Genomic DNA, 21,660 nt, shown 5'->3' on the forward strand with positions numbered 1-21,660 from the left:
AAAAAAACAAATCACAGAACTTAATGGGAATGAAAAGCAAGGTAGAAGAGATGAAAAAAACAATGGAAACCTACAAGGGTAGATTTCGAGAGACAGAACAGAGAATTTCTAAACTGGAGGATGGAACATCTGAAATCTGGCAAGGAAAAGAAAACATAGGGAAAAAAATTGGAAAAATATGAGCAGGGATTCAGGGAATTGAAAGACAATATGAAGCACATGAATATACGTGTTGTGGGTGTCCCAGAAGGAGAAGTGAAGGGAAAAGGAGGAGAAAAACTAATGGAGGAAATTATCACTGAAAATTTCCCAACTCTTATGAAAGACCTAAAATTACAGATCCAAGAAGTGCAGCATACCCCAAAGAGAATAGATCCAAATAGACATACTCCAAGAAATTTAATAATCAGAATGTCAGAGGTCAAAGAGAAAGAGAGAATCTTGAAAGCAGCAAGAGAAAAGCAATCCGTCACATACAAGAGAAGTCCAATAAGACTATGTGCAGATCTCTCAGCAGAAACCATGGAGGTGAGAAGACAGTGGGATGATATATTTAAATTATTAAAAGAGAAAACCTGCCTACCAAGAATTCTATATCCAGCAAAACTGTCCTTCAAAAATGAGGGAGAAATTAAAACATTTTCAGACAAAAAATCACTGAGAGAATTTGGGACCAAGAGACCAGCTCTGCAAGAAATACTAAAGGGAACACCAGAGACAGATACGAAGACAGAAGAGAGAAGTGTGGAGAAGAGTGTAGAAAGACTATGAGTAAAGGTAAAAAGAAGGAAAATTAGACACAACATATAAAATCCAGAAGGCAAAATAGTAGAAGTACTACACATGCAGTAATAACACTGAATGTTAATGGATTAAACTCTCCAATCAAAAGACATAGTCTGGCAGAATGGATTAAAAAACAGGACCCATCTATGTGCTGTCTCTATTCAAAGGACATGAGGGCAAGGACACAAATGGACACTTACACACCAATGTTTATAGCAACATTAGTTACAATTACCAAGAGATGGAAGCAGCCAAAATGTCCATCAACAGACAGTTGGCTAAACAAACTGTGGCATTTACATAAGATGGAATATTATGCAGCTGTAAGACGGAATAAAGTTATGAAGTATGTAACAACATGAATGAACCTTAAGGACATTATGCTGAGCGTGATTAGCCAGAAACAAAAGGACAAGAGGAAATAGGGTAAGATATTGGGTAATTGGAGCTGAAGGGATAAAGATTGTGCAACGGGACTGAATATAAAAACTCAGAAATGGACAGCACAATATTACCTAACTGTAATACAATTATGTTAAAACACTGAATGAAGCTGCATATGAGAATGATAGAGGGCGGAGGGCTGGGGCATAAATGAAATCACAAAGAAAGATAGATGATAAAGATTGAGATGGTATAATCTAGGAATTCCTAGAGTGTATAATGATAGTGACTAAATGTACAATTTTTTTTTTTTTTACATGGGCAGGCACCGGGAATCGAACCTGGGTCCTTGGGCTTGGCAGGCAAGCATTCTTACCTGCTGAGCCACCGTGGCCCTAAATATACAAATTTTAAAAATGTTTTTGCATGAGGAAGAACAAAAGAATGTCATTACTGCAGTGTGCTGAAAATAGATGGTAATTAATATTCTAAAATTTCAATTTATGTGAGACTAAAGCAAAAAATGCTTATTTGGTACAAATTTATACTTTGACAAGTATGTCTCCTAATATAACTTATGTAGATAGTTGATTGAACACCTTAAGTACATGGAACTTTGTATAGGACATGAGATTTTGTTGGTTTGTCCAGGTGATGCCCTGATGAATCCCAGAGTGATTTGATCAGTGAGTGGAAAAGTATTTGCAAAGTCCCCTTCAGGGAATGGTGAAAATGGGGGAAAACTCAACTTCCTCAAGTTGAATTCTTGATATTCTCACAAGCAGTGTGGGCAACCAAAGCTATAAGCTGAGCCCCCAGTCTTGGGGTTTGTTCATATGAAACTTAACTCCACAAAGGATAGGTCAAGCCTACTTAAAATTAGGCCTAAGAGTCACCCCCAAGAGAACCTCTTTTGTTGCTCAGATGTGGCCTCTCTCTCCAGCCAACACAACAAGCAAACTCACCACCCTCCCCGTCTACGCGGGACATGACTCCCAGGGGTGTGGACCTTCCTGGCAACATGGGACAGAAATCCCAGAATAAGCTGAGATCCAGCATCAAGGGATTGAGAAAACCTTCTGGACCAAAAGGGGAAAGAGTGAAATGAGACAAAGTGTCAACGGCTGAGATTCCAAACAGTCGAGAGGTTATCCTGGAGGTTATTCTTACGCATTAAGTAGATATCACCTTGTTAACCAAGATGTAATGGAGAGGCTGGAGGGAACTGCCTGAAAATGTTGAGCTGTGTTCCAGTAGCCATGTTTCTTGAAGATGATTGTATGATGATATAGTTTTCACAATGTGACTGTGTGATTGTGAAAACCTTGTCTGATGCTCCTTTTATCTACCTTGTCAACAGACGAGTAGAACATATGGAATAAAAATAAATAATAGGGGGAACAAATGTTAAAATAAATTTAGTTTGAAATGCTAGTGATCAATGAAAGGGAGGGGTAAGGGGTATGGTATGTAAATTTTTTTTTCTGTTGTCTTTTTCTTTTTCTGAATTGATGCTAATGTTCTGGGAAATGATCATGCTCATGAATATGCAACTGTGATGATATTGTGAATTGCTGAGTGTATGTGTTGGGAATGTTTGTGTTCCTTGCAATTTTTTTTAATTAATAAAAAATTAAAAAAAAAAAAGATTGTAGCAGAGGATGTAATACAGAAAACCAGGTTCAAAGGGAGGGAGTTGGGCGGGCCACGTTGGCTCAGCAGGCAAGGATGCTTGCCTGCCACGCCAGAGGACCCGGGTTCGATTCCTGATGCCTGCCCATGTTAAAAAAAAAAAAAAAAAAAAAAACTAAAGCAGACTAAGGGAGGGAGTTTCTTTATAGAACTTAATTCTATAAATAATGAGCAGCCATCAAGGTGTTTAGAAATAAAATGATAAAAGCAGAATAATTTATTTTTCTCAAAAGTATGTTTAATGGAGTCACTCAAGCAGATCATCTAAACCCACAGGGAACATCATTTCCCTCCCATTTCCAAACCTCAATCCAAACCTTCTGTAACAGTGAGGAAACGTGAGCTTCAGTCTTTGCTTCTATAAAACTGGAGATGTAGCTAGTGTGTTTAACTGCAACAATTAAAAAACCTATCAATTGTCATAGCAAAAAAATGGGTGGGGAACAGGGACGGTGCCTGTTGAGGTCCTGCATGGAATGGACAGAGAGTGGCATGCGCCTTAGGCACCCCCTGTACCCCCCCCAACGTGGGGCAGGTAGCTTCGTAAAGGAGGCCCCTCTCCATGGCAGATCTGAAGGCCCCCTTGAGCTGGTCCAAGCACCCCAGCTGCTGCATTTCAGCTCGTGAAGGGTCCTTCTGCCATCTTTGCACCAGCCCTTATAGCGTTCTCAAAAATTTGAATGAAGGGGAAAATTCAGTAAAAACACAAAGTGTGTTGAAAGCAAAGTTTAAGAACTTGGTCAATGGAAAACCCAGTCTGCCAGGATGGAGTGAAGTAAGACCACAAAGTTACAAACGCTTTACCAAGTGCCTAGGCTGAAACCTTGGGAAGCATCTCAGAGTTTGCAGTTGCTTTTCTCACCACCTGGCTTGAGGCAGCCCTGCCTCCTGCCTTAATTAGATAATGCCCATGTGCCAAGGGGCCGCAGCTGCATGGTGTTAGCCTCTGAGGGGCCAACAAGCCGGATAGCCCTTCTGAAGAGTGACCGTTAAGTTTTCCCTCCCTCCCCACTCCCAGCACCCAGCGATGAGCACTCAGCTTTCCTTTCTTGGTTGCAGCAGCACCAACGCAGTGGTGAGTGGGCACTACGTTGAATCTGTTGTGTGCAGTCTACACTGCAGACTATTGCCTGAAGCAGAATTACTCATCTAACGGAAACATTTTAACTGCTTTTCCTTCCCAACAGCCAGGCTGCCTTCCTGAAAAGCTCTCCTGTAGAAGCCCAGCACAAACACCCAGGCACCCTTGGCCAACACGGAGGCTGGTGATCACAGATGGTTTCTGAGCCATCAACAAGGGTGCATTTGCAGGGCTATTTGTGGCTTTTCTTTGGGTAATTATTGTCACCTTTCCTGGCCCGCATTTCAGGGAGCATCTCTCAGATGTCTCACCACCTCCTCTTCTCCATTTCCCACTGACTCCTCCAAGTCGCCAACACTGCCCTGCACAGGCCTTTTCCTCCCCTGCGCTAACGTGCTGTGCTCACTAACCCAGAACCAACCCCGCCTCGCAACGGAGCTTTCCTTCTAGCCAGGGCACCTTACCCTCTGCACCAAAGTCTGCAGGACCCAAGGCTGACCCAGAGGAAACTATGGCTTCCATTCCTCTATCTGCAGCTTCCTGGCTGAGGCTGGGCACCACATCACCTTTCCCTCTTGCCTGCCACCTTCTTAGCTGGAGACAGAGTAATGACCAGCCTGCTCTAATCACCAATGCACAACTCCACATGTCCTCCTGCTTCCCCAACCTGGAGGGGAAAATGGTATTCCAGGAAGATGTGCCTCGAGCATCCCTGACCCAGCTCGAAACAGAACAGAGTGGTTGAGAGCACGTCCCCGGAGAAAGTGCCTGCTGAGAACCTTGCTCCCTCCTGTCTGCAGTGAGCCTAAGAGCAGCACCCCGTGAGGCCAGGGGCTAGAGGTGGCCACAAGCAGAGCAGTGCTGGGCCAGCGCGTGCCAGGTCAGGCATCATCCACTGCTGCTGCCAGCGAACAGCTGAACACACTGTGTCTACACAGCAAAGCAGCCCCCGTGGTCACTCATCAGGCAGCTTGGCCAGCCCAGCCCAGAGCATCTCACAGTGATGGGCACCATACCATCCGGAGTCCAGGGTGCTGGCAGGGTCTGAAGCAGGTCAGGCAGGCCTGAGAACCTGCATCCCTAAGCATATCCCTGCAGGGGGTGCCAATGCCACTGTATGAGGTACTAGTCACAGTCATAGAGGAATTTCTATTATAAACTGTTTTCAGAACCTGATGATTCTAACCTCTCCTAGAAATTTAGATTATGATCATCTCAATCAATCTGGGGAAGGAGAAGAGATCAGATCGCTAGCACTTCCGTCTTATAGTTCAGAAAATGGAGTTAAATGACCTGGCCACGATTACATAGCATTACTGGAAAAGCTGATGACATCTTAAGAAATATTCATTAGAATTTATGATAAAAGTTTTAACTGTTTAATGAAAAAGACTTAGAGAAACACGTTATTTACATGTGGGTAAGAAAAGATGGCAGATATGCCAGAACTTTTCCTGGGGTGGGTTGTGAGAAAGGGTTCCTATAAACCCCCATTAAGTAAAATGGGGACACTTTAGGGAAATGAGTCTCCAACTCATTCTTGGTGCAGCAAGACTGCTCCTTCAGATGAGATCAGCAACTGAAATGGAAGAAAGGTTTATACCAATGAAAATCTGTAAATTTAGCTAAACCCTCATAAGAGACTTCTCAACTGCACCCCACCCCCTCATCAAAACAAATAAACACAAAAAAAATAAAAAGAAAAAAAAACAGGGAGACCCTCGAGAATCCCTAACCAGTGAGGACGAGGAAGGTCCCCCCCCACAGCCACGCCAGGGGGTCCCCTCACCGTTCATGGGCATCTCGTCGATCTGGGTGGAGTAGTACTGCTCGATGTCCCGGAGGATGCGGATGTCGTCGTTCTTCACGAAGTTGATGGCCACACCCTTGCGGCCGTAGCGACCCGACCGCCCAATCCTTCAGGAAGTCAAAAAAATCATGTTAATAAACACAGCAAAATATACGTGACCAAATACCTGGACGAGCGCGAATGCAGGCCGGTGGCCATACCTGTGGATGTACAGCTCTCTGTTGTTGGGCAGGTCGTAGTTGATGATGAGTGACACCTGAGGCACATCCAGCCCCCGGGCCCAGACGTCGGTGGAAATGAGGACTCGGCTGCAGGGAAGGGAGACAATGGACCCAACACGTTCATTACAGAGCTTAAGACTAGACTTGCTTCCATTCGTTTCTGTTTGCCTGGAGGAGCCCCCAACACCTGAGTACGAGGTCATCCCTCACCTGATGGTTTGACAGAGTCATGCATTAGAGACCGTGCAGGAAATCTGTCCGGGGCGAGTGGTGAGGGGTGTTTGGCATATTTAATTAGTTCCTGTGCTCTACCTGATAACATGGATACTCTCTATGCCACATTTCATTTTGCCTGAGTATGTCCTGGACCCATAATTGGGAAAAAATATTTTACTTCTACCTAGCAAAAAACCCAACTAAGAACAGTAAGTAACTTCTCTGATTTTGGTGTTAGTGTCTGTAGCATCTTCAAATGTGAAAGGCAGCACACTCCTGTTCGTCACACACACACGCTCTTACGTGCCAGAGCCCCGCACAGCCCAAGTCCCAGGCCTCACGCCACACCTGACGACTGAGCCCCTGAATGTGGCTGTGAGTGTAAGATGCCCAGCAGGCTTTGAAGGGTGAACAGAAAAAGAACACAAATATCCTTTAGTACCAATTACGTGTTGAGATGACATTATGATATGAGTGAAATAGAATACACTGCTAAGAATCAACCTCACCTGCTTCTTTTTACCTACTTTAATGTGGTACTAGAAAACTTAAAATTGCATTAAGTAGCTTGAACTTTATTTCTATTGAACATCTAGAGGCCTTCAAAGTATTAAGGGACAGCAGAAGAGGAGAGAGAAATTTAAAGGACAGAGGGGTGTCACTGGCAAATAATCTCAGAGATAAGGTAGAGAGAGAGTTAAGAAGTCCTATGAATCCCAAACAGGACAAATAAAAAGAAATGTACATGTAAATACAGAGTAAAAACTGCTGAAAGTAAAACACAAAGAGAAACAAATCTAAAAAGCAGCCAGAAAGGAAGATCACATTATTTTTAAGGGAGAACAGTTAGACTAGCAGCTGACTTCCAAAAGAAGATAGAAACCAAAAAACAGCAGAATTAGATCATTAAAGTGTAGAAAGAAAACCGCTACAAATCTAGAATTCTATCCCAATAATTATCTCCTTCAAGACATCTGAAAAAACATTTCAAAGTCAAAAAAACATTTTCAGACAAACTAAAACAGATCATTTGTCAGCAGCAGATCCACACTAAAGGAAATGTTCATCAGGCAGCAGAAAATTCATCAGAGAGACGTTCAGAGATGAAGGGGGGAAAAAAGAGTTACAGATACAGTTATAAATAGAAATAAATCTTGTCTTGTGAGGTATAAAACATAAATAAATTAAAACGCTCGACAATAGTAACATACAAGTTTGGAAGTAAATGGAGTTAAAAGTGTTTGAACGTCCCGGTATTGTCAAGGAATATGACAAATAATTGTTAATAGATGTTGCTAACACAGATGTCTGTAAAATCTCTAGGGTAACTACTCAATAATAAAAAGAAACAACCATGCCCTGATAAATCCCAGAGTGATTTGAACAGTAAATAAAGAAGTATTTGCAAAGTCCCCTGGGGGAATGATGAGAAAGGGGGAAAATTCAACTTCCCCATTTGGAGAATTCCTGATATTCTCACAAGCAAGGGGGACAACCAAATCAATAGGCTGAGCCCTCAATCTTGGGGTTTGGTCATATGCAACTTATCCCTGCAAAGGACAGGCTAAGCCTACTTAAAATCAGGCTTAAGGGGGAAAAAAATTAGGCCTAAGAGTCACCCCCAGAGAACCGCTTTTGTTGCTCAGATGTGGCCTATCTCTCTCTCAGCCAACACGGCAAGCAAACTCACTGCCCTCCCCTTCTCTACATGGGCCATGACTCCCAGGGGTGAAAACCTCCCTAGCAATGTGGGAGAGAAATCCTATGATGAGCAGGGACTCAGCATCAAGGGATTGAGAAAACCTTCTTGACTGAAAGGGGGAAGAGAGAAATGAGACAAAATAAAGCATCAGTGGCTGAGATGTTTCAAACAGAGTCAAGAGGTTATTTTGGAGATTATTCTTGTGTATTATACAGATATCCCCATTTTAGTTTATGATATCCTGGAGTGGCTGGAGGGAAGTGCCTGAAACTGTAGAGCTGTGTTCCAGCAGCTATGTTTCTTGCAGATGACTGTATAAAGACATAGCTTTCGCAATGTGACTAAGTGATTGTGAAAACCTTGTTTCTGTCGCTGCTTTTACCTACGGTATGGACAGATGAGTAAAAAATATGGATTAAAAAATAAATGTTAAACTGAGTAGCTTGAAACACTAGTGATCAATTAAAGGGGTAAGGTGTATATGAAAAAAAATAGGGGGAACAAAGGTCAAAATATATTGGGGTAGATGGAAATACTAGTTGTCAATGAGAAGGACAGGTAGGGGGTATGGTATGTGTAAGTTTTTTCTTTTCTGGAGTGATACAAATGTTCTAAGAAATGACCATGGTGATGAGTATACAACTATGTCATGATATTATGAGCCACTGATTGTACACCAAGTATGGAATGTTTATATGTTAAGAATGTTTTTGTTTGTATATTGTTTTGTCAATAAAATTAAAAAAGAAAGAAAGAAAAAGAAACAACCATCTCCCAAAAGAAAGGGGAGAAAAGGAGTAATTTTTTAAAAATCAAAATAAAAAGGAATCACAGAAAAGATGACAAATAAACATGATTATATTCAAGTATTTCATTCCATGATTATGATTATAATATGAAACCTAACTTGCATGCTGTTTGCAAGAAATAAAAAGTATACTAAAAGGATGTAAAAAGAGGAAACGAATGTACTTATGTAAGCACTAACCAAAGTAAAGTCAGTGTGATTATATCACGTGAAGTATCTTTTAAGACAAAAGCATTATTACAAATAAAGGCAGATACTTCAATAATAAAAGACTGAATTCTCCAGAAATACATAATGCTAACTTTGTATGTACCTATTAACAGTCTTAGAAAACGTAAAACAAGAACTGACAGACCTACAAAGAACAATAGCATCTACTGCTCTCAATACTGATAAAACAGGAATTTAAAAGATGCAAATGACTTGAAACAGACAATTAACAACTGAAATCTAATGGGCATATATACAGAACTGCAGAATATACATTCTGCTCAAGTACACATTTTAGAAAATGACCACATGTTGGACACAAAGCAAGTCTTAGGATATTTTCAAAGGAATGAAATCATACAAAGGTTTTCTGACCATCATATAATTAAGCTAAAAATCAATTCTAAAAATATAGAAAATGCTCATTCATTTGGAACAAATACACTTCCACCTAAGGCAACTAACCTATCTAGTTAAGGCTAGTTATAACCTCAACCTAATATGCCACACTAGCAGTGCTCCCCACCTCCTACTTCCCAGCAAACAATCTGATCTCCCTGAGCCTCAGCTCCGAGACGAGGACATGATCTCACAGGGAACTGGGGGCGGTGGCATCACACCAGCACTACGAGGTGTGGCGCCCACAGGAAGGCCCAGCCAGCACGCCTGGTCTGCTGAGCGGAGTGGTGAGCAGGGGGCAGCCAACCGACCTGGCACCAGAGCGGAATTCCTTCATGATGGACTCGCGCTCCTTCTGTGGCATGTCCCCGTGCATGGACGAGACCGTGAAATTGGCTTCTCTCATCTTCTCTGTCAGCCAGTCAACCTACAAACCAAACCGGTGGATGCGAAGGTAAACAAACCAAAGCAGAAATTTGTGCCAGGAATTTACTTCTGTGATTTGTAGGCCCAATACGAATATTCACATGTTCTTAAAACTCAAGACAATCTCAATCGGTATACAGTGAGCTTAATGCTCTCCAGCACCTATCGGGACATTTAAAAAATCCTCTTCATTCATTTGTTCCATTTAACACTTCTCTAAAGGCAAAAAACAACACTTATCATTAACTTCATCTGAAGCTGAATCTTAGAATGTAATACAATTAATTCCCTTTTCTCTTTCAGGTAGAGCCCAGTAATTCTCAGTTCTCCCTACAGTTGGAATTACCAGACATTCAAAACACTGATGCTGGCAAGAGGGATGAGCACAGACAGTTTCCCTGTGATACCTAGGGATGGAAACCTGCTGGCTGTAGGGGCTAATGCCCATGATTAAGCTGACCTGGCTGTGTCTCTCCTCTATGTGAGCAAAGCATCTTGTTCCATTCAAGAAGAAAAAAAGCTCACCTTAAACTAAATTAGAATCTTCAGGAGTGGGCCAGCACCATTGTTTTCCCAAAAGTCCTCAGATCATTCTTATATGCAGGCAGGGTATACAATCACTGCCTTAGAGCAGACATGAGCTAAAGCCATCACACTGCCTGTTCTGGTAAACAGAGCTTTATTCGGACATAGGGACTCACAAGTCCGTTTACGTAATGTCAAGGGAAGCCTTTTGATGAGACAGAGGTCATGCAGCCCACAGAGCAGAGATGTTTATTATCTGGCTCTTTATAGGCAAAGTATGATCTAAGTTATTAAGAGGCTCAATCTTAAGCATTTCCTTACAAGGACATAAAGAAATAAGCAGTCACATACCTTCCTTTTGGTATTACAAAAGATGACCGCTTGAGTAATGGTTAGCGTGTCGTAGAGATCACACAAAGTGTCAAATTTCCACTCTTCTCTTTCCACTGCCACAAAAAACTGTTTGATGCCTTCCAGAGTCAACTCATCACTGGAGGACAAAGAAAAATCCTGTTATTCATGGAGGAACTAAACACAAGGGAAACAATAATGGACAAGAGAGACAAGGCCTGGATCGCAGGCAGCTTCAGGGAGGTGGCCCCTCTCACACCAGCCGACTCACACCAGTCATCACTTCTGCCCCTCAGGTCTGAACTCTGGCTCATTCTCAAAAAGCAATTACTTGTACTGCCTTCAGAATTGTTCTAAGGAACATGATCACCTTTCATTCCTGATACAATGATAAATACTGTTGGCTGATTTTTAAAATTCAGAATTATTGGGTCAAAAGGGGGAATGAGCATACAAAACCAGTTTTTTGAAAAAAAGAAATTATAAAGACTGTTCAATGTTTTAAAACCCTTTACAACCCCAAGCTTCAGTGATGTGTGGAAACAGAGTGTTTTCACCGTTTCACCAAGATGCGAATGGGGTCCGTCATGAACTTGTTGGTCATCTCCAAGATCTCATGGGGCAGCGTGGCGCTGATGAGCACCACCTGGGTGGCTGGGGGCAGATACCTGTACACATCGTAAATCTGTTCTTTGAAACCTAGAAAGAGAAATTAAGACAAGAAAATGTTAAGGTCGAACACATTTAAACAGAAGTTGCTCATCAATTCACACATTTATTTAATGCAGAGTTGTTATTGCGAGGTAAAGTACAAGTAACCTCATTTTTAGAGAGCCGACCCAAATTCACGCACCCTCTCCTCTCCATTCCTCCAGCCCTCCCCCAACTCTGCGCTCTCTAGGTGTCTGTGCTTCTCAATCTGAAGCGCTGTGGCTGTCAAGGGCTCCTTCCCCGAGCGCCCTGGATGCTAAAAGTGAAAAGCAACCCTAGACCTGAGCCATGCATGATCTCAAATGCCTAGAGGCCAGTCACACCAAGTCCCAGCTGCTGCTGCTGCTGTGAGAATTCAGGTCCAGTGTGGTGGAATCATCACATTTTTAAGAGAATCCAGAAATTTGGATTTTTACATAAAATCTTCCAGTTAAAAGCTGTTGGCAACAGCAACTATATTTTTCACAGGGAGGAAAGCTGAGTAAAACCTATCAGCAAGCAGAACCTGGCCACAGGCCACCAGTGGCAACTGCTCCCACAAGTGGGCAGGATGACTAGGAGCTGGGCACAGGGAACGCTGGTGGGCAGGGCCCTACCTCCAGACCACGGGAGGTTTCTCAAAAGACTGCCAGTTTCTGATGCCTCAGACCGGCTGGACCCTGAGACGTGCTTTTCTAGCAAGTTCCCACATGGTAAGAATACCGTGGGGATCATTGCCCCACGTGACGGGAGCAGAGGGGGTAGGGGAAGCACGACGACACTGGAAATCTGTCTGAAGTGTTTCACACTTGTGCACGTCCCCATCACTGAAGGAGCCCAAATGCTATCACTTAGAAGAAGCCCTCATGTACTTTTTTTGAAACTGAGTCCTCATACATTTTGGCAGAACATATGAAAAGCCTAAAAAGTATATATCCAAATTCTAGAAATTTATCTTTTAAAATATAAAGAATGAAAACAGTCTAGACAACCAATAAAACAGAACTGATTAAATAAATGATGGACCATCCAAACAACAGAATACCTTATTGCCATTAAAATGTACAATTTTTTTTCTTGTCATGGGTAAGACAGATGATATGCTGGGTTTTTTTAAAAGCAGCTTTTAAGCCATATACACAAAATAAAAACAGAGTTAACTACAGGTATGAATAGAAAAAGTCTGCAAATACAAATTTTCTACTTTTGCTTATTTTTAAAACTTACGTCTGCTCAATGAATGCCTATGGTTTACATACTGAGTAGAAAAGGTATTTTAAACAGCTTGAAGACCCCACCCACTCCAATTCTGATCTTTCCCTCTTATCATCTTCAGCAACCTCCCCTCATGGCTGTTTCTCACCTAGAACTGCACCAGCTCCAAAACTCCTTTCCTTACTCCTCTTATCTCAAGACCTTGAGCTTCTCCAGTCCTCGCCATCTTCAGTCATGCAGCTTCCTCCTGGTTTCACTTCCTGACCCACCAAGCCGGGAACCCTGGATCAATGGCCTCAGTTACAAGCCACTGACTACCACCTTAATTCCATGTGTCTCTGTCCTTCCACAGCCCGTTGCCCGTCAACCGTGAGCCCCATTCTTGGTTTTCTCTGATGAGGCTGCAAGGGCTGGTTCATTTACACACACACTCTCACACTTGCTGATGATCATCTTGACAAATTATGTCTCTCATTGGGAGTCTACATATCTGTGTGTATGTACATACACACACTTTATACATGCATAAGTGAGTAAAATAATGTTTACCTGGTGTATTTTTTTCCTCTTGGGGGGTACTTTTCTGAATTACTTATCATAACATTTTTAAAGAAAACAGTACTTTTTATACAAACATTAAAAAGCTCAATTGCATGTGTAATTTTTGCTTTTTGAGGCCTGAACAGCTCTTAATTGCTGAGTCTCCATATTAGAAGAGAGGTCTCGAGCTTTTAAAACAAAACCCTTCACACATGCACCTATGGCCATATCTGGCATGTCATGTAACTCACCCCCCCACTCCCCGCATTTTAATCGCCAGCAGGGACTTCTATGATCGTAGAGCAGCATCTCAACTCTGCTGCAGGCTGTGCTGATCCTCCAAGACATACTTGGCAACGCCCTATCAGTTTGTGTTGAAATGCTGTTGTTCTGGTTGTCATACTATCTTATGAATTCCTACTACAAAAAGATAAAAGGGGCGGGTCACAGTGGCTCAGCAGGCAGAGTTCTTGCCTGCTATGCCGCAGACCTGGGTTCGATTCCCAGTACCTGCCCATGCAAAAAAAAAAAAAAGATAAAAGTAACTACTACAAAAAGATCAAAGTAGGAGTTTATGTTCATAATTGCTCACAAAGCACAATTATCTTTTACAGAAGGAAAACAGAATTCATACTCAGAACACTTTCATTACGTCCCTATTTCAACTTACACTGCGAAAATCTAAGAATTAAGAATTATACACACCAATAGAAAAGTTCTTGTCACTCATACCTTTGTTCAACATTTCATCAGCCTCATCCAAAACCAACATCTTGATAGCACGTGTCCTTAAACTTCTGCGACGAATCATGTCTATAAAATTAGATTTTAAAATTACACCTTGCAGCACTGTGGAAAAAATGAACCATTTCAACTGGTTCTTGCAGCTTTCAGATACTTTCCTGCCACCGCCTACATCCTACTGAAATGTAAAACTCCACCATTAAGCAAGCCAAGTGGAAACTGCCCTATTGTTTAAGCACTTCTTATGGATACTATTTTGCAACCAAGTTTTTGTACATAAAAGTACTTACCAAAGACACGTCCTGGTGTGCCAGCCACAACGTGCTGTCCATAATCCAGCTTCCTGATGTCCTCTCCAACGTTCGTGCCCCCGATGCAGGCATGGCACTGGACATTCATGTAGTCACCCAGAGCGAGCAGACCCTGGGAGCAAACACATGCCTCACAGCTCATGCTGCTCATGCCCAGGGCTGCCAAAAGGCCTCCCAACGGTCAGACATACCCAAGTCTCCCTAGGACGAAGCCCAGCCCTCCTACTTTAACATGACCACCAATCATCCTGAACGCCAATCATTAAAATCACAAAGAACTCTCCTCCTCCTCCTTTCTCCAACAAAATGAAGGCAGTTCTGCTGCTTTCTCACTATAATCAATCAATATTTTACGACTGAATTTATAAAAGTAATACTCTTAAATGTGAAATTGCTATCTTTAATTGTCCTACCTTTTGGATCTGTACAGCTAACTCTCTGGTTGGAGCCAATATCAAAGCTTGGGTCTCACGAACCTAGTAAAATCATTGGAAAAACAGAGATGCCTCAGGATGAGATCTATTTTAAAGATTATCTAGTATAACCTATACTTCTGATTTCCCACCAGAGATAAACAAATCATAATGTTATTTAAACTGCACATTCAGAAACAATAGAAATTATCAGTCAAGATTTTTAGTTGCAGACAAGAATTTACTCTATTTTTAAAAATCTCCTGGCCTAAACAAAAAGGAATTTATGACAGGAGATTAGTTACCTCAGATATCAGCGATCAGCTGCTGCTGATTAAGACTTAAAAATGTGCTGAGACCATACAACAACAAAGAATTTTTTTAAATTTACATTTTGAACACTGCAGTATAGAAGAGGAAGTATTAAGTACATATATATTAAGTATATATTTATACCATAGAAAGAGATTTGGTACCTGAATGTCCAAACACTGCAGGACTGAAATACTGAAAGTTGCTGTTTTGCCTGTTCCTGACTGGGACCTATAAAAGAAAACGCGGACCAGTGGGGCCAAGTGCAGGAGCGGCCACATGCACTGTCCTTGCTCCCGCAGCCCCTCACCCTGGGCTCCATGGAGGTGACTTCAGAAGTACCTGAGCAGCATCGGCTGAGCAGATGTGCCCCACAGACCAATGACATCTTAATGGCAAGGGAGGGATTGCGGGCATCAATTTTTAAAGCTTCACAGGTGATTAGGACAGGTGTGGTTCATGCCTCAGGGCAGAACCTGTAGCTTCAATAGGTGCTTTACAGGTAAAAGCAAAAGGAGGACTGATTCCCCTTTATATAATTCTTTTCTATGATTTTGGACTAAACCATCTTCTAAGAATTTTTTTTCCAAATGAGTCTTGGTAAACATTAAGCAAATCAAGAATAAAGCTAATAATAATTCTACATAAAGTTCCACACACAAACTAAAAGCTAAGGAGAGCTGACTGAAAAATTCAAACCTTCTACAGTAGAGGACAAAAATATAAAACATACACAAAACCTTGTGGTCAAGTAAAAGCATAGTAAAAAGGGTATAAAATGTAGCTGTCTCCTCAGAGCCTCAGACCACAGTCTGCTTTGCTAACAGGCAGGGAGTCTCTGCTCTGCTCAGGACACCGACTCACTGTGCAATGACATCCCTCCCTTTGATTATCTGCTTGATGGCTCGCTGCTGGATTGCGGACGGTTTTTCAAATCCTGCAAATAAAAGCACAAGAAATGAGCTTTAACTTCGGCAACTACACGTCTGAAACCATAGACTAGGAGCTCCCTGAGAGCAGAGGTGACATCTTTTTTCTTTTTCCTCCTCTAGCCTAACCCAATGACCAGCATAGGAGGCTCTCAATAAACAGTGGCCAAATCAATCGGGCTGACGTGGAGTTTTATACTGACTCACAGGGAGTGTTGTCTGTACAGACAAAACCACTATAAAGTGAACAAAGTGAACAAACTGGAGAATATACAGAGACCCTAGCTTTATACTCGTTTTTGTTTTTTAAAGTTTGCATAGGAGATTAGTATAATGCCCCGATACATCCTAGATTAATTTGGGCAGAGAATATTATTTCCAAAGTCCACTTGGGGGACTGTGAAGAAAGGAGGAAATTCAACTTCCCCATTTGGGAAATTCCTGATATTCTCCCAAGCAGTGGGGATAACCAATTCAAAAGCCCTCAATGTTGGGGCTTGCCCCTATGAAACTTATTTCTGCAAAGGAGAAGCTAAAGCTACTTATAATCATGCCTAAGAATCACCCCTAGAGAACCTCTCTTGTGGCTCAGATGTGGCCTCTCTCAAAGCCAACCTGGCAGACAAACTCACTGCCCTCCCCACTCTGTAGGACAGGACTCCCAGGGATAAGTCTGGACCCGGAATCATGGAATTGAGAAAGCTTCTCGACCAGAAGGAGGTAGAGAGAAATGAGACCAAATAAAGTGTCAGTGGTTGTGAGATTTAAAACAGAGTCGAGAGGTTATCCTGAAGGTTATTCTTACACATTACACAGATATCCCTTTTCAGTTTATGGTGTATTGGAGTGGCTAGAGGGAAATACTTAAAACTGTTGAACTGTATTCCAGTAGCCCTGATTTTTTGTTTGTTTTTGGTTTTTTTAGCCATAAGGTTTTTTCTTTCTTTTTTTAAATATTTTTCTTGACAAATATTCACACACATACATTTCCTACAGGGTGTGCAATCAGTGGCTCACGGTATTATCACATAACTGTGTATTCATCACCCTGATTATCTTTTACAACATTTGCATCACTCCAGAAAAAGAAATAAAAAGAAAAAACTCACATAAACCATACCCCTTATCTTTCCCTCTCATTGACCACTAGTATTTCCAACTACCTAATTTATTTTACCCTTTTACACTATTATTTATTTTATCCATATTTTTTTACTCATCTATCCATACCCTGAATAAAAGGAGCATCAGACACAAGGCTTTCACAATCACACAGTCACATTGCAAAAGTTATATCTTCCTAAAAGGTTTGTTCTGTTTATTTTTTAACTTTTCTATTGTATAGTATAACACACATACAAAACAAAGAAATAAAAAAGCAATAGTTTTCAAAGCACTCTTCAAAAAGTGGTTACAGGATAGATTACAGAGTTTGTCATGGGCTATCATACAATCCTCTCATATTTTTCCTTCTAGCTGCTCCAGAATATAGGTGGCCATTGGTTTAAATATTTTTTTTATCATCACAATTGACTTTTTTTCTTCTTTTTTGTGAAAAATAACACATATATAAAAAAAGCTATGTATTTCAAAGCAAAGCACCATAATTAGTCGTAGAACATATTTCAGACTTTAACATTGTGGGTTACAATTTCACAATTATAGATTTTTACTTCTAGCTGCTCTAAAATACTGGAGACTAAAAGAGATATCAGTTTAATGATTCAGAATTCATGTTCATTTGTTAAGTCCTATCTTCTATGTATAATTCCACCATCACCTTTAATCTTTCCATACTTCTTTTTGGGGTTTTTTGGGCTATGACAATTCTAAATTTTTGCTATTGGAAGGGTCTGCCACTAATATGGGGTAGGGAGATGGAACTATCTGATGTTCTGGAGAGGCTGAGCTAGGTTTCAGGGCTTATCTGGACCAGGGACCCATCTGGAGGTTTCCGGAAAGTTACTCTAGTGCCTGGAACCCTTGTGGAATCTTATATATTGCCCTAGGTGCTCTTTAGGATTGGCTGGAATGGTCCTGGTTGCGTGCTGGCAGGTTACGACAGGTAGCAAGGTCTACCTGAAGCTTGTGTAAGAGCAACCTCCAGAGTAGCCTCTCGACTCTATCTGAACTCTCTGCCACTGATACTTTATTAATTATACTTCTTTGCTCCCTTTTGGTCAGGTTGTAATTGATGATCCCATGGTGCCAGGTCTGGATTCATCCCTGGGAGTCCTCTCCCATGTCACCAGGGAGACTTTCACCCCTGGATGTCATGTCGCACGTAGCGGGGAGGGCAATGATTTCACTTGCAGAATTGGGCTTAGAGAGACTGAGGCCATATCTGAGCAACAACAGAGGTCTTCCAGAAGTAACTCTTAGGCATGCCTATAGGAAGATCTAAGCTTCTCCGCTACCTACATAAGCTTCACCAGAGTAAGCCTCATGATCGAGGGCATGGCCTACTGATTTGCCAGTAGCCCTGATTTTCGAAGACAACTGTATAACTACCTATTTTCAATGTAACTGTGTGATTGTGAAAACATTGTGGCTTACCCAGGTATGGACAGATGAGAAAAAAATAAGGACAATAAATAAATAAATAATGGGGAAAGGGGATAACGGGTAAAAAAAATTGGGTAGACTACAATACTAGTGGTCAATGAGAGGGAGGGTCAAGGGGTATGGGATGTATGGGGTTTTTCTTTTTATTTCTTTTTTCTGGAATGATGCAAATGTTCTAAAAATGATCATAGTGATGAATACACAATTATGTGATTATATTGTGAGCTCCTGATTGTATACTTTGGGTGGACTGCATGGTGTGTGAAGATATTGCAATAAAAACATCAAAAAAAAAAAGTATGTGTATGCAACATCTAGAAGTATGGGTGCCAAAAGGTCATTGGTGGTCACCCCTGGAAATGGGGTTGGGGGAAGAGAACCTAATTTTTTCTTTAATTAGTTCTATCTTTGTGGCTGGATCTAAAAAGCCTGTATTGTTTTGTTCGTTTGTTTGGAGGAGAGTATTACTTTTTAAATTAAAAAAGAAAATCTGTAACACTGATTACAGCATTATGTGTGTGGGCTATTTGTGTTAACTCTAACTGCATTTAGTTCCTGCTTGGATCATACTGTGTGTCCTGAGATAGAGAATCCGGTCTCCAGGCAGCTGTGGTAATCACCCACCTGCTATCCTCTGGTACAGCAACTACCAAGGGAGGGGTTATTTTGAAGGACCATGTTCGAAGTAAACAAAACTTTATATACAAAATCATAGTTCAATTGTTTTTCAAAATACAGTACAAGTTCCCATCTTAACATAAAAGCAAATATAATATCCTTTAAATCCCTCGGAATGTGCAAGGACACAGTTGGGAACCAACAACAGTATTTTAGAACAAGGAGGCCCTGGGATGACGAGAACGGTGCCTGCCTCACTATCAGGGTCAAGGGTTTCTTTTCACCTTCCAAACCCTCAGACAGCTTTCCCCTCACTCTTCTAATGCCTTGTGCTATCAAGGACCTTTGGAAATTGTTTGGATGAACGATACCCTATCCCAAGCTTTAAACACAGATCATTCACCCATCAGGCCTGACTTCTTCCCTGGACTCCAAACTTGCCTGGACAACTGCCAACCCAAATGTCCAAGTGCATGGCTCACAGGCCTCTCAAGCTCTCCATGTCCAAGGTAGACAGAGCTCCTAATTTTGTCTTCCCAGGTCCTTACCCCATTTTCCCGCCCCCACCCCCCGTCAAGCAAATGGCACCATCACCCAACCAGTTACTCAACCCCCCCAGAAATCAGGCTGGGGTCCTCTGCCACTAGCATTCAAAATCACTGGCAAATTCTGTCACATCAGCTCCACTGTCTTCCTCTCTCGGTCCACTGCAAAGGCATCATCTCTCACCTAAACTAGAGCAAAAGCCTCCTAAGTCCCTGTTTCCAACCCTGCCTCACCTTCCCTCCAAATCCACAGAGCACCCGGAACACTCTCTTTAGAAATAAAATTCAAACTCTATCACCCCAAACAATGCTTTGCAAGATTCAATTCCTGCCTATCTCTCTAAACTCGCCCCTAAGCTCATAACAGGGGCTTCTTTAGATTCCTGGAATACACCGTGCTTGGGAAGATGTGCGGGCAGCTGGCACCAGCTGCCTCTGCGGGGACTTCTGTGGCTGGCGCTTAATTCAAGTCTCAGCTTAAGCGTCACTCCCCTTATCTATCTGCTCTATTTCAACTAAAACTGCCCCCACCCACCTCACAGTCACTCTCAGTACTGACTCACCCCGCTTTATTTTCCCCAATGAAATTATCACTGCCTGAAACAACCTTAGTTACACCTCGTCCTTCTCCCAAACAGTATTTAAGCCCCATAAAGGCAGGAAACTGCCTGGCTGGCTGCTAAATCCCCGTTGCCCAGAGCAGCACCTGTTGCCTAACGCCTAATGCGTATAAAACAGTTCCTATGAATGGAGACTCTTAAGGTGCCTGGAGACTCTGCACCCCTTGCTGAGCCTAGCAGGGCACTCTGCACCAGGGAGAGCATATGGGACGAAAGATGCAGACGTGGAGTGACGGCTGTGCGCCGGGGCGGGGGGAATCTCACGTCACTGATCCCCGGAGCCTCGGAGCCTCCGCCACGACCCCCCACGTCGACCTGCTCACCCAGTCGCCCCTCCCGGAATGCCGCCGCCCCGGGGCTCCCCTAAGCCCGCGCCCCACCGACCGTAGGCGTAGATGCCGCGCAGAAGATCCTCCCGCAGGCCCATGGTGTCGAACGTGGGGGTTACATCCACCTCCTCGCTGGTTTCGAACTCCACTTTGGTCATGTCTTCCTCTTTGAGCAGCCGCTTCCGCGCGGAGCCCGACGTAGCCATCGTGGCGGTGGCCGCCATGATTCCGAGGCCACCGAGAGACGAGCGCGCGGCGGACCGGTGGCTGGTCCCAGGCGGAAAGCGGAAACAGGCCGCTGCCGCCGGGAACTGACGCCATCGCGCGCGCGTGCGTGTGGCCTCCGTGCGTGTGAGCGTGCGTCGGACGCTCTTGGTCACGTGAAAGGGGTGAGGCGTTCGCCGCAGGGAAAGCGGTGGTGGATGAAGTTCTCGCGAGATCTGAAGCTCCCGCGGGATGTAGCGCCCGGAGCCACGCCTCCCTTCTCGAAACTTGGGGCGGCTGAGGGAGAGCGTAGCGTGGGTGGTTTGGGGGCTGTAGTCGTCGATGTCTGGGTGAGCGGATGAACAACACGGGGACACACTTGTGTGTCACTTATGGGTGCTGTGAATGGCCGCCGCGAGTCGGCGTAGGCGGGAGGCCCGTGGAAACTGGGCGAGGTCCCAGAGGGTCGCAGTGAAAATGTGAGCGCGCATCTCTAAAATCTGAGTGTCTGCTGGTTATGCGTTTTAGGCTGATGTTATCATCGGCATCTCTTTATGAGCCCCGTGTGAAATTCGTTTTTATTAAAACCGGCTAGAAACCATATTCAAGGGACCTGTTTGGGGAAAGTTTTGAATTTCTAGCTGTTTGTCCGCTCTGACGGGACTGCCCCTTTTTAAGGTCCCACGTGGGCAATACGAAGTTGCCCCGGAGCGCCGCGCGGTGAGAAGTGTCCAGGCTTGGACGTGAGCATCCTTCCGTAAAGGATCGCGTCGTTAGTACTTTTGTTTCATTTTTGCAGTTTGCTGTAATGTCAGGGCTTACACGTGGGATCGTGCATTAACGCCTAGATTTTGTCTGGAGGAGGCGCTAATAATTTCTCCCCTGGGGAAAAGATGAGGTCATTTAAAATACACGTATCCCGAACTAAAATGCAAATATTTCTGTATCCCTTAAAAATAAATAAAATATAAATTAAAAAAATATATATATTCGTATCTCTTGACCAAAGAAACA

At 42.9% G+C, this 21,660-nt stretch overlaps 1 protein-coding gene across 1 annotated transcript; it reads right to left on the bottom strand.

Moving 5' to 3' along the window:
* Positions 1 to 5,308: 5,308 nt before the first annotated feature.
* EIF4A3 (eukaryotic translation initiation factor 4A3) lies at positions 5,309 to 20,758 on the bottom strand. The gene is made up of 12 exons (XM_077166163.1): positions 20,498 to 20,758; positions 15,701 to 15,773; positions 15,001 to 15,067; positions 14,525 to 14,587; positions 14,091 to 14,223; positions 13,789 to 13,869; positions 11,169 to 11,310; positions 10,612 to 10,750; positions 9,621 to 9,736; positions 5,954 to 6,061; positions 5,733 to 5,860; positions 5,309 to 5,522 (listed from the first exon to the last, which is right to left on the bottom strand). Exons 1-12 carry the CDS (start codon positions 20,664 to 20,666, stop codon positions 5,506 to 5,508), a joined length of 1,236 nt encoding a protein of 411 aa, XP_077022278.1. The 5' UTR covers positions 20,667 to 20,758; the 3' UTR covers positions 5,309 to 5,505.
* Between the last annotated feature and the right edge of the window lie 902 nt (positions 20,759 to 21,660).

The sequence above is a fragment of the Tamandua tetradactyla genome, chromosome 6 (assembly GCF_023851605.1).
Source record: "Tamandua tetradactyla isolate mTamTet1 chromosome 6, mTamTet1.pri, whole genome shotgun sequence".
Taxonomy (NCBI): Eukaryota; Metazoa; Chordata; class Mammalia; order Pilosa; family Myrmecophagidae; genus Tamandua; species Tamandua tetradactyla.